Genomic DNA, 13,729 nt, shown 5'->3' on the forward strand with positions numbered 1-13,729 from the left:
ATAAATAAATAAATATACATATATTTTTTTTGTTTACATTTATATCCCGCCCTTCTCCGAAGACTCAGGGCGGCTTACAGTGTGTAAGGCAATAGTCTCATTCTATTTGTATATTTACAAAGTCAACTTATTGCCCCCCCAACAATCTGGGTCCTCATTTTACCTACCTTATAAAGGATGGAAGGCTGAGTCAACCTTGGACCTGGTGGGACTAGAACCTGCAGTAATTGCAGGCAGCTGTGTTTTAATAACAGGCTTCTTACAGCCTGAGCCACACCGCGGCCCCTATATACAATGTGTATACGATCGTGACAATAACAACCACATCTTAAGTGCAACTGTATCATTATAATTTATTCAAAAAGAACCTTAATCTGACTTTCTAAAGAGATGCAATTGAGAAGTCCAGCTTTTTTTTTTTGTTTACATTTATACCCCGCCCTTCTCCGAAGACTCAGGGCGGCTTACAGTGTATAAGGCAATAGTCTCATTCTATTTGTATATTTTTACAAAGTCAACTTATTGCCCCCCCAACAATCTGGGTCCTCATTTTACCTACCTTATAAAGGATGGAAGGCTGAGTCAACCTTGGGCCGGGCTTGAACCTGCAGTAATTGCAGGCTTTGTGTTCTTAATAACAGGCCTTACCAGCCCGAGCTATCCGGCCCCTCTTGTTTGTCTCATTCTACAGTTTCTTTATGTTCATCATCCAACTTGTGTTACTAGTAACCTGTGTAGGTAGGCGCACTAATGGCTACTATTAGACAACTATTCTCCAGTCTCCTGTCATCTAACATTAGAATTTCATGGAACCTGATGTCTAATTATTAGAGGATGCCAAATTAAGTACCGTATATACTCGAGTATAAGCCGACCCGAATATAAGCCGAGGTACCTAATTTTACCACAAAAACTGGGAAAAACTATTGACTCGAGTATAAGCCGAGGGTGGGAAATGAGGCAGCTACTGGTCAATGTAAAAAATAAAGATAGAGCCAAGTAAAATAACATGAATATTTATTTGAACGAAAAACAATAAAAGTGCAAAAGGGGGAAGGAGGATTCCCAGCTTTAGAAAATTTAGAACTACGCCGCCTTTGGTATGACCTGAGCATAGCTCATAAAATTATCTGCTACAATGTACTTCCTATCAATGACTACTTCAGCTTCAACCACAACAATACACGAGAACACAATAGATTCAAACTTAAAGTGAACCTCTCCAATCTAGATTGCAGAAAATGTGACTTCAGTAACAGAGTTGTTAATGCCTGGAATGTGCTACCTGACTCTGTGGTCTCTTCCCAAAATCCCCAAAGCCTTAACCAAAGACTATCTAGTATTGACCTCACCCCATTCCTAAGAGGTCTGTAAGGGGCGTGCATAAGAGCACCAGCGTGCCTACCGTCCCTGTCCTAATGTTCCCTTTAGTTGTATTCCTTTTATGTATTCAATTCATGCTTATATTTATATAATTATTTAATATGTATTTGACAAAATAAAATGAATAGAATAGAATAGAATAGAATAGAATAGAATAGAATAGAATAGAATAGAATAGAATTTTTATTGGCCAAGTGTGATTGGACACACAAGGAATGAATGAATGAATGAATGAGTGAATAGAATAGAATAGAATAGAATAGAATAGAATAGAATAGAATAGAATTTTTATTGGCCAAGTGTGATTGGACACACAAGGAATGAATGAATGAATGAATGAGTGAATAGAATAGAATAGAATAGAATAGAATAGAATAGAATAGAATAGAATAGAATAGAATAGAATAGAATAGAATTTTTATTGGCTAAGTGTGATTGGACACACAAGGATCTACCACTTCTTTGGATGCCCTTCCCAAATTGAACACTGCAAGCATGAAAATGAGTCCTCCTTTAGCTTCCAAGGGACCAGGGTGCCTCTGAAGGTCAGTGCTCTAAGTACTAAGAACCCAGCACAAATCTAAGCCTGTATGCACACCAACAGTGAAAATACCCTGCACAGTGTCTCTTGGAAGAGAAGGTTAATTTTCATAGACGTTGGGGTGGCTCTTTTTTTTTTTTTTTGGCAGGGCAATAAGGGTCTCTAATATCATTAAACCCACTTTAGAAGTCTCTCTGTGTGTGTGTGTGTGTGTGTGAGAGAGAGAGAGAGAGAGAGAGGGAGGCTCCGGCTGAGCAAAGCGGCGGCGGGGAGGCCGCGGGGAAACGCGGAAGTAGTCGGAGATCTGCTTGATGGGGCGGATGGGACCTGGGCAGACGTCGATGGCCATGTGCTCCTGGATGCTGATGGGCGGCTTGTCGCCTTTGCGGTGGCTCATGCAGGTGGCGCCCGGGGAAGGAGGCGGCTGCGGGGGCTGCTGCGGGAGCCGCTGGTGCTGCTGGTGCTGTTGATGCTGCTGCCGCCGCCGGTGCTGCCGCCAGGAGAGGCCGTCGCCAGCCCGGCCCTGCGCGCCCGGCGCCCGGCCACGCTGCTGGCTGCTGGAGGAGGCGGAGGGAGGGACGGGAGGCGAGCAGCGGCGGCGGCGGGCGGCGGGCGGCGGACGGCAACGGGTGGGCGGTGGAGGTGATGTCACGGCTCTGCCCAGCCCTGCCCAGGCGAGGCCAGCAAAGGGCAGGCGAAGGCGACCGAGGCGGGGCTCGCAGCCCAGCTGAGCCGCTACGGAGGGAGGGAGAGCGGGCCGGCTAGGCTCCGGGAAGGCAAACGGGAGGCGTTCGTCACGGGATAGACTGCTGGGATCCACCGGGATAGACAGCTGCTGGAGCTGGAGGCTCGGCGCAGGAAGGAAGGGAGGAGGCGGGGCTCGCAGCCCAGCTGAGCCGCTACGGAGGGAGGAGGCGGGGCGGCTAGGCTCCGGGAAGGCAAAGCAGGGCGTTCGTCACGGGATAGACTGCTGGGATCCACGGGATAGACTGCTGCTGGAGCTGGAGGCTCGAAGGAAGGGAAGGGAGAGGGGTGGTGGAGCTCAAGGTTCTTTAGCCCTAGACACCTGCCCGCTAGAGAAGGGAGGAGATCGGGCGGCCAGTCTCCGGGAAGGTAGGCGGGCCGGATTCTTACTTCGGGATAGACTGCTGCTGGAGCTGGAGGCTCGAAGGAAGGGGAAGGGGAGGGGTGGCTGAGGACGGGCTCGTTTAAGGCTCTTCCAAAGCAGCCCTGCTGAACCGCTACGGAGGGGAGGAGGCGGGGCGGCTAGGCTCAGGAAGGCAAACGGGAGGCGTTCGTCCACGGGATAGACTGCTGGGATCCACGGGATAGACTGCTGCTGGAGCTGGAGGCTCGAAGGAAGGAAGGGAGAGGGGTGGTGGAGCTCAAGGTTCTTTAGCCCTAGACACCTGCCCGCTAGAGAAGGGAGGAGATCGGGCCGGCCAGTCTCCGGGAAGGTAGACGGGCCGGATTCTTACCGGGATAGACTGCTGCTGGAGCTGGAGGCTCAAGGAAGGGAAGGGAGGGGTGGCTGAGGCGGGGCTCGTTTAAGGCTCTTCCAAAGCAGCCCTGCTGAACCGCCACGGAGGGAGGAGGCGGGGCGGCTAGGCTCCGGAAGGCAAACGGGAGGCGTTCGTCACGGGATAGACTGCTGGGATCCACCGGGATAGACTGCTGCTGGAGCTGGAGGCTCGACGCAGGAAGGAAGGAGAGGGGTGGTGGAGCTCAAGGTTCTTTAGCCCTAGACACCTGCCCGCTAGAGAAGGGAGGAGATCGGGCGGCCAGTCTCCGGGAAGGTAGACGGGCGGATTCTTACCGGGATAGACTGCTGCTGGAGCTGGAGGCTCGAAGGAAGGGGAAGGGGAGGGGTGGCTGAGGACGGGCTCGTTTAAGGCTCTTCCAAAGCAGCCCTGCTGAACCGCTACGGAGGGAGGAGGCGGGGCGGCTAGGCTCAGGAAGGCAAACGGGAGGCGTTCGTCCACGGGATAGACTGCTGGGATCCACGGGATAGTCTGCTGCTGGAGCTGGAGGCTCGCGGGAAGGAGAGGGAGAGGGGTGGTGGAGCTCAAGGTTCTTTAGCCCTAGACACCTGCCCGCTAGAGAAGGGAGGAGATCGGGCCGGCCAGTCTCCGGGAAGGTAGACGGGCCGGATTCTTACCGGGATAGACTGCTGCTGGAGCTGGAGGCTCAAGGAAGGGAAGGGAGGGGTGGCTGAGGCGGGCTCGTTTAAGGCTCTTCCAAAGCAGCCCTGCTGAACCGCCACGGAGGGAGGAGGCGGGGCGGCTAGGCTCAGGAAGGCAAACGGGAGGCGTTCGTCACGGGATAGACTGCTGGGATCCACCGGGATAGACTGCTGCTGGAGCTGGAGGCTCAAGGAAGGGAAGGGAGGTGGCTGAGGACGGGCTCGTTTAAGGCTCTTCCAGCAGCCCTGCTGAACCGCCACGGAGGGAGGAGGCGGGGCCGGCTAGGCTCCGGGAAGGTAGACGGGCCGGATTCTTACCGGGATAGACTGCTGCTGGAGCTGGAGGCTCAAGGAAGGAAGGAAGGGAAGGGAGGTGGCTGAGGACGGGCTCGTTAAGGCTCTTCCAAAGCAGCCCTGCTGAACCGCTACGGAGGGAGGGAGAGCGGGCCGGCTAGGCTCCAGGAAGGCAAAACGGGAGGCGTTCGTCCACCGGGATAGACTGCTGCTGGAGCTGGAGGCTCGAAGGAAGGGGAAGGGGAGGGGTGGCTGAGGACGGGCTCGTTTAAGGCTCTTCCAAAGCAGCCCTGCTAAACCGCTACGGAAGGGAGGGAGAGCGGGGCCGCAGTAACTGAGAAAAGCCTGACGAGGGGCGGCTGGGCTACCTTCTGGCCTCGCGAGTCGGCCGTCCGTCCGTCCGTCACTTCTCGGCTCGGCAGCCGGTTTTGAAAAAGGTTCCGTCGCTGGGTTTCGGGACTTTTGTTTTTTTTTTAAAAAAAAAAACACCACCTTCCCCTTTTCTCCCTAGTTGGGGGCGTTTTCCCAGTTCCCTGTTTTTTTTCCGCCCTTGCCTGTTGAGTTTTACCTGACAAGTTTCTTGCGCTTCCCCTCGACCTCCCCTCCCTCCCTCCGTCCCTTTCCCCTTCCCCCCTCCCCTCCCCTCCCCTGTCTTGTTTGTAGCCCCAGCGTCCCCTTTCGGTTGTATTTAAATCCAGAGCTTGAAACCTCCTCAGTGGGAGGAGAGGAAACGTGCGATTTGGCAGCTGACCGCACTTGCACGGGCTGGGTAAGGAGAGCCCTAGACGGCCTGCGGCGCCGGGGGGGGGAGGGAGAAAAAGAAGAAGCAGCCAAGAAAAAAGGGGTGGGGTGGGGTGGGGGAAATGAATTTAGGAGGGCGAGCGTGTGTGTGTGTGTGTGTGTGTGTGTGTGTGTCTGCGCGCGCCCGTCCGCCCCGCGAGGAATGCCAGCTATTTCTTTGAAGGGGCGGGTGTGTAGCCAGGCGCCTCCTTCCTTCGCTTGAAACCGGGAGGTTTCACTCTTCGCTCCCGCGTGTGTATTTGTCAACAATTATAACTCTTCGGTCGGGGTCCCTTGCCTTGCCTCGCCTCTCCCTCGTGCCCTCTCTGTCAACGCTGTCAACAATTATAACTAACGCGGGTAATTGTGCGTGAGGGGTGTCTTGGCGTGTGTCCACATAGGAATAAATGCGCATGCGCGCACTAACGAGAGCTAGCTGCCTGCGGTAGAAAGGACTCGCTGCAAGAGGAAGGGCTGAACGGCTTGGCTCGAGTATAAGCCGAGGGGGCGCTTTTCAGCACAAAAAACGTGCTGAAAAACTCGGCTTATACTCGAGTATATACGGTAAGTTTGCATCTAAATAGATAGTCATAGAAATATAAGTAGAATATTATCTAAAAGGTGGATAAGCTCACAATCTGAATTCAAGACATTTTCTCCACCCTAGGGGTGCCTCCATTCATCATTTTGAAATGGATGTTATTGAGGAAACTCTAATCTTCCTTTCAGATAAATATAATACAATTAATGAGAAAGAAAGAGAATGACAGAGACAGAACACAATCTCCTGGCCATATTGAATTATCCCTTTGACAGGAGCAAATAGATTATGATTCCAAATGCATCACATCTAAAGCTTTCAATTAAAAAGAAAACAAGGATAGAGGGAGCATTGTGGAGGGAAGGTTTAATATTTTCCTCTACCACCATGATGTATCTGTAACAAGTGATAGTTTCCTCAGGACTGTGCTGGAATTTCCATTCACCATGTAATAGATTCCCAGTATATTTTTATTTATACATACCTTCTGCCATTCTTTGAAAGGTTGCCTTGCTTTGCATATTTAAGCATCCATCATTAAAAAAAACTTGATATGTGGAAATGATCTACGTATCATCATTTTTTCCTTTAAAAAAAATGAAACTTAGGATGCCTGATTTTGGGATGCATTCAAGCCAATATGTTTTTATGTTCTCAGAAGGTCGTAAGCCTTTTTTTTTGGAAAACTCGATGGAATAATGGCACAATACCAGCCAGGATTCTACTTGTAGACATATAAAGAGGTGTTTAGCTCATGATATCCCGAAATGACAAGCCAGGAACTTTGGAACTGCTGATCAGCAGGTTCTAACAATCATTTACTAAATGTAGAGTCCTTTAGGACTAGTGAGTTTCTTAATATTCATAGTTTATATAGATTTTTTGGGGGGAGCTAAGATATTCCCTGCAAAATCCAAAAATGTAACTTAGGTAATATGAGTTGGGTTAATTCATTAAAAATGCAGGTCTACTGGGGTTCTCCAGCACCTCCAGCCTAAACCAGAAAGAGCTGTCTATCATAAAATGTTCCTCTTTGTGTCTCGATCTTCACATGAACCAAGTGGCTATTTAGAAGTCTATATTCTGTATAAAAAGGGACCATGTTCATGCCTATCACAATGTGCAACTCTTCCTAAACAGGTTAATCCTTTAAATCATTTTGTGTAGAATTGCTCACAATTACGAAGTTTCAAAGTAATTCTTTGATCTGCTGTGTGGGTGCTTAATGCTCCCACAGCTCTCAGACATTTCAGCTTAATAACCCAGAATCATAAAGTACCTGATAAGAGGTGACAATTTAATCATGCTTTACAGATCTTGCTCAAAATAGTTGAGAGTTGTGATCCTTCTTCTTTTTTCCCTTTCTTTTCTTTTTTTAATTTGGAGCATGCTTCATTTCCAGTTGCAGAGGAGAAAATATATTATGTGCTGTGAGGCAATGAACAAAAGGCTGCTTTTTCTTGTATCATTCAGCTGTATTAAATTCCAATATCTACTCCTAGAAAAGTACATGTATTAACCTGTTTTTATAAACAAAAATCTGATGCAGAGGATGCGGTGTTTATGGATGAAGAAGAAGAAAGGAAAGAGTATGTCCTGAATGACCTTGGAGTTATTTTCTATGGGAGCCCTGAAAATATACGATCAAGAAGCTGGAACTATGGTCAGGTAAATCCTTTTGAAATAAATGAAGAATTGCTTTTCTATTAAATGCTGCACTCCTAGCAAATAGATTGATACTGCTGAAACCTGATTCACTCCTGCTTAGCCAAATACACCTAGGCTAATGAGTAAGGGTATGGCTGACTGCCCTGTAATACATAACAGAATTAATCAAAGGAATAAAAAGGACTGAACCGGTATCTCAGTCTGGAACACTTCAGTCCAGATGGATGATGTCTTTATGTGTGTTTATGTTAGATTTATATCTCACCTTTTGTCCCAACAAATAAAAATGGTATTGCACAACATTTCCTTATTCCATTTCTTCCTGCCTACAGCAACAACACTGTTAGGTAGGTTGAACTGCATGTCTGGTCCCAAATCAGCCAGTGAGCTGAGGATGATCCAATTAAGAGTGGGCTAAAACCTGTTTTTTGCCTGGTTTTTAAGTCTTAACCATCACACCACATTGTTTGTAAAAACAACCACCACCTTCTTATATGGATTTTATCACAGATTTTTATTCTGATTTATCTGTGAGGCACAGGGATATGACAAAAATAAATTGAGAAAATGTATGATGTATATTAATTGAAAAGCAGGTTCTCGTTTTCTTTTAAAGTTTTTTTAAAAAGAAACTTAACAAAATACAAATAGCAGAAGAACACATCTTACCTGTTTCTCATCAAAAGCAACCGTGGTCAACAACTCAAACTCAGACACCCAGTGTGGAGTAGTGGTGAAAGTGCTGGATGACAAGTAGGAATACTTAGGTTTTAGTCCATGTTCAACCAGAGAAACCATCTGAGTTGTTTATTCTCAGCCCAACGTATCTCACAGAGTTGTTCTTGTGGAGAAAGAAAAGAAGAGAAAGTGTTGTACACACTGTCTTGAACTCTTTTATGTATCTAATACATGAATAAACATCTAACGGTAATTATAACAGGTATTCAGCAGCTTCCAGCTCTTTTGAAGAGGCAATTTGGCATGATTATCTAACTGAATCAAACATTCAATGGGGCCCAAATTCTTCAGACTAGGTTTCCATAATCTACTGTTCTATTCTAATTTTAATGGGTAATTATCATCAGTGAAAGAAGAAAATCTCTTTGGAAGGCAACTAGATGTAGAGGACATCTATAGAAGCAGTTGGACCAGCAGGTTCAGGCAGTAGTTGTGGAGCCCGTTCCTTTCTATATAGGATAAACTGATAATAATTTGGTCTCTAAGCAGAACTTCATCATTGTGACTCCTGTTTCCTTTATTATCTTAATTGCGAGACGTTCAGTATCAAAGAAATAATCAATTTCTGGCATATACGCTTCCTAATTTTATTGGTACTCTAAGTGGAACAACAATATCCGTGGAAAACTGGATCCCATTCCGGAATTTCCAGAAAATGCAGGGTAGAAGTGTTCAGATATGTAAGCCATCAGCCTTCTATATTTGCTAACACCTGCATCATCTTCACTACAATCCTGTGTAAAGCACAATGCGATCCTTCTCAAGGTCCAGGATTACAGGGTCAAAACATGGAAAGATTTCTTGCCTCTGGGAAAAAGTGGCTTTCATATAGGTGTGTAATATAAATGTTTTCCTAAGCTTAAAGCAGGTTCCAGTAGTATCTCTCTTTTCTTGGAGCAAGACATAAAGTTTATTGACTCATCTGTCAAAGGCAGGGCGACCTGCTCTGTACAGTCTTCTTATCAGCTTTATTCCCACCTTGTTTAGATTATATTTCAGCTCATTCATTTAACCAAAGCCTCAATACACTGGTTTAGAAATAAGACAATTGGTCTTTGATGCTTAGCTAATGAAATATAGAACTTGAGGGGGGACAGTATTGGCTTATTTATGATGCCCATCAGCAAAGCTCTTGATGATTTCTGTCAGCAGCTTCCTATAGATTATAGATGATAGCAGTCTCTGTGATAGAAGCCTGGCGGAATACCATACATCAACTGCCAGAGGGCCAAGCTAGAATTACCATTGATGACCCATTCACTTCATTCTGGTTAGAAAATGGAATCACTCAGTAGACAGATCTAACCCCTGCAAGCTGTTCAAACAGGCTAACAGGATTAAATTATTTGTTACACAAAAGCCATGGTAAGGTCAGAAAGTACTGAGAAGGAAGACTCTCTGCCAAGTTCCTTGATGCAAATCATGGGCAAAATGGCTAAAGCAGGAGTGAATAGATTCAGAAAAGGATTTCTCATCTAGACACAGCACCCATTATTCTGCTACTCCATAGTCAGTCAGCTTTTTGGAACTGACCCAAATAACAGCTGTCCTGATTACGGCCAATTATATTTTGCTGATTGATCCCCCCCAAAAAAATGCATTAGTTCATTCATTCATTTATTGATTGATTCCAACGAGATGTCCCACTTCGGCATAACACCCCCTTTGGTCCACCCCATCACCTAAGATAACAAATTTGGATTCCTATATTTTCATTAATGAAAGATAACATTTATTTCATCACCATGAAAATGGGCTGATTGGTCACATTTAGTAGAACTTAGCATAAGGCCAGGGGTGAAATGCTACCGGTTCGGACCGGTTCACCCGAACTGGTAGTAATAAATGCTACCAGTTTGGGAGAACCAGTAGTTAAAAAAATGCTACCTGTTTGGGCGAACCAGTATTTCTGACGATCAGCTGTTCCACGCAATCCTGCTTTCTAGCAAATCTAAATCACGCAACCCAGCTATTCCCCCCCCTCGCTGTTCTACTTACCTTTGCAAATTCAGAAAAGGCTTCTTAATCCTCCTTTTTCAGCGCTGTGTGGTAGCGCCTGCAGTGCACCTGTGTGTGAAGCGCATTTTTGGCGCGCACTGCGCACTGCGCCAAATGAACCGGTAACGAAGCAAACCGGTAGTAGATTTCAGATCATTTCACCCCTACATAAGGCATACTCTAAATCATGTCCCTATCAAGGACATTTCAAATAGTGAAAGGGAGATCAAATTGCTGCAGTCAACCACTGCTTGCAAAGAACATAAAATCCACAAAATAGAGCAGGTATCTTATTTATCTCTTCTTCTCTTTCTAGAATCCAACAATCTAGAATCTAGATCTCTTAAGGTATATATTTTTCATGTCTTATTAGATACTGATAATGCTAAATATCTAGCTTTTAGACCTCCATTGGGCCAATTTATCAGTATGCTTAATGATAAAATAATGGAATATAGCCAACAATACATACTTTTAAATATATATTTTTAAAAAATAGTCCAAACAGAAAAAGCATTAGCATTAAATGTAAAATAGAGCATGCATATGCAGACAAATACACAATTCTGAGGATGAAATCCCTGCTGAAAGTTCTGAGTATGATTGCAAGGAATAGGAAGAAATAAGAATAATATTGCAGGGGCTGACTAGAAAGCATTATCCTGGAACAAATGATGAAACATTTATACAGCAGTAAATTCCACCCCCCCCAACTACTTTGACATCTGCTGGAGGTCTAACTCAACTAAAAACCGAACATCCAATAAATGTTTTGATTTGTCTTGCTGTCAAATCTATCTCTCAAAAGGTGGAAGAAGGGTCAAGAAGAACTATTGTCCTCCTGAAACCTGACCATCAGGGAAGAATTGGTTGACAGTGAATGTTGGCAGAAGCATTGGGGGAAAGGGATACTGTCACTTTGGAATTGGATAGCAAGAGCTGTGAAAGTGAAATGTAATTTTGTGTTTTGGAGTCTAGCAGACTGATTTCAGAAACTTCAGAAAAAAGTTGGATAGGATCTGATGTCTAAAAATCATAAAGGAAAGCAAAATGAAGTGAAGTAGCAGAAAACTGAAATATAGACCTACTCCTGGTTTTTTGAAAGTAAGGTTGGAAAGTGATCTCCAGTTCTATTTTGAATGTCTTTTAAATGTGTTTGGTTTTTTTACTCATCAATCCTGATTCTTCAGCATTGATCTTAGCTTTGATTACTCTGATTACTGATTTTTTTTAGTCTTGATTAGTGGCTTGATCACAGCTTCTTGTACCTGGTTGTTAACTCCCCTCTGCTCAATGTCTATGGAGATTCTCAGTCATCCAGGTCATGGTTGTTCCAAAGGTGCTTTTTCAAGAGACAACTGGACTGAAGAAGCTTCTTGGATGAGAAGTGAAACATCTTCACAGAAAAACCAGAAAGTCCAGTTGCCTCTTGAAAATAACCTTTGGGATCCCCTCTGCTCATTTTCTTTCACTAACTGGTGACAGGGTGTGTACTATGCAGAACCTTTTCAATTCCATCAGATTCTTTTTTAACTTGGTGTAAGTGGAATTGAAAACTAAAGAGTAATCACTGTCATCTTGTTAGTAAATCCAAAGATCAGTGGTCCAATTGAAACAATAGAAGCAGACCCAGAACTCAAAAGCACCATGGACAGCAACTTGAGAAGCTGCTTTCTATTGAGCAGGCAAGTTGCTCCAGGTAGTCCAGTCCAGTAATATGTTGTATTGGAATGCTACATTAAATGTTTAGGAGCTAAGAGTTACAAACCAGCCCAACTGTAAAGTTCTTAGCCACTCCACCTCCTTAAAAGCAAGATTCTTCCAAGACCTTGAAGGCTGATTGAAAGAGGATAGGACATGATGACAAAAATCTTAGCAAAAATATTGTTTTACTTTGAGAAACTAATTTAATTCCCAGATTCCTAAAGTAGTGACTCTTTTGGTCTCTCCTTCATGGTTTTTTTTTTTTGTTTTGTTTTTTTTTTGTTTACATTTATACCCCGCCCTTCTCCGAAGACTCAGGGCGGCTTACAATGTATAGGGCAATAGTCTCATTCTATTTGTATATATTTACAAAGTCAACTTATTGCCCCCCCAACAATCTGGGTCCTCATTTTACCTACCTTATAAAGGATGGAAGGCTGAGTCAACCTTGGGCCGGGCTCGAACCTGCAGTAATTGCAGGCTTTGTGTTCTTAATAACAGGCCTTACCAGGCAGAGCTAAACCGGTTCCCATGTGGACTAGTTAGGAAGCTTTTATGTTGGCTGATATAGAAAAAATATTCAGATGGTTAGGATGTAAATCTTTTTCTAGCTCTGGGCATACCATTACACCAAGAAAAGAAGAAATTATAAAGGTAAAGCCTTTATCAAATCAAACTTGACTCTATTGTCTACAAAGTCTTTGTTTTTAATTTAATTTTATAATAATATAGTGTTGTGAAATGTACACAATGTATTATTTTTATACAGTGCCATTTGTACTGTATTATCTAAAAATTCTTAACGTTCTAATGTTTAGATAATTTAAAGCTGTGGAGATTAAAAATATATATAGAAATTTAATACTAACAGAAAGGTCAGCATTAATAATGATTTAACATGTCAGTGTTAATGACCATAAGATTATTTAGTTTTTTCATCCAGAATTTAGTATAACATTTTAAAAAATTATATATGTCCATGTAATTAACTTGGGGAAAATATGGCTTTTTCCCAATTTCCTAGTCTAGTCTACAACTTTGGGATTTTACATCCGTGTACCAGCTGAATGTGGCCCAACTTAGATTCTTCAAGATCAACAAAGCCATTTTCAAAAGCTTCTTCAAGATCAGGAAAAAAATTGTGGATATCAAAAGAAATCAGTATGGTTGCACAAAGTGCTTTCTAAGAAGCAGTGAGTGAAAGGGACAAATATGGGAGATGAAAAAAGAGATACTGCAGTCATCCAAACCTTCAAGGAAAGATCGGCTAAACCCAATCACATCAGACTGTGATGGATGGTTAAAAAAGAGAACCAACAGAGCTTCTTTGACTTGTTAGAAGCAAGAAATACAAGGAAGTGTAGGTTTGCTATTAAAAGTAGATGATAAAAAATAACAAGGAGAAACTGGAATAATATATTTTCAAGCATCTGGAAAGAAGCATGTTTTCTGCAATTAGCTGCTTTAATTACAAACTAAACATTTTTATGATTGAGATATGTTTCAGAAATTATCCTGGATAATGACACTACCATATCATCTTAGTTGCTACTTCAATAAACACTACTACAGATGTACTGCAACAGGCAGACCTTAGGATTAGAATAGGGAGCTGTAAATTCTTCAAAGTGTTTAAAAATACAGTGCAGCCTGGAAACAAGACACTGCCAGATAGAGGTGTCATCTTGATGGATCATTGGTTTCTAAAGGAGAATACTCTAACTTATATTCTCTTCTATTTATGTGACCCAAGTAAGTTGATAATGTAGGAAGATTAATGCATTATAAAACACACTTGGCAATATCTGGGCATCAAATCCATGTTTATTGACTAAAGTTACATAATTGATGTGATGACTAGAACTTACACAATCAGACTTAAGAACAGCCACAGTTCTGA

General features: G+C 43.9%; 1 protein-coding gene across 1 annotated transcript in view; it reads left to right on the forward strand.

Annotated features, from left to right (window-relative positions):
* F13A1 (coagulation factor XIII A chain) overlaps positions 1 to 13,729 on the forward strand; it is a 142,174-nt gene that overhangs the window by 62,022 nt on the left and 66,423 nt on the right. The window contains exon 5 of the mRNA XM_058175275.1: positions 7,271 to 7,389. Within this exon, the coding sequence (XP_058031258.1) occupies positions 7,271 to 7,389 (119 nt within the window). The remainder of the gene's footprint in view (positions 1 to 7,270; positions 7,390 to 13,729) is intronic.

This window comes from Ahaetulla prasina, chromosome 3 (genome assembly GCF_028640845.1).
Source record: "Ahaetulla prasina isolate Xishuangbanna chromosome 3, ASM2864084v1, whole genome shotgun sequence".
NCBI classification, from domain to species: domain Eukaryota; kingdom Metazoa; phylum Chordata; class Lepidosauria; order Squamata; family Colubridae; genus Ahaetulla; species Ahaetulla prasina.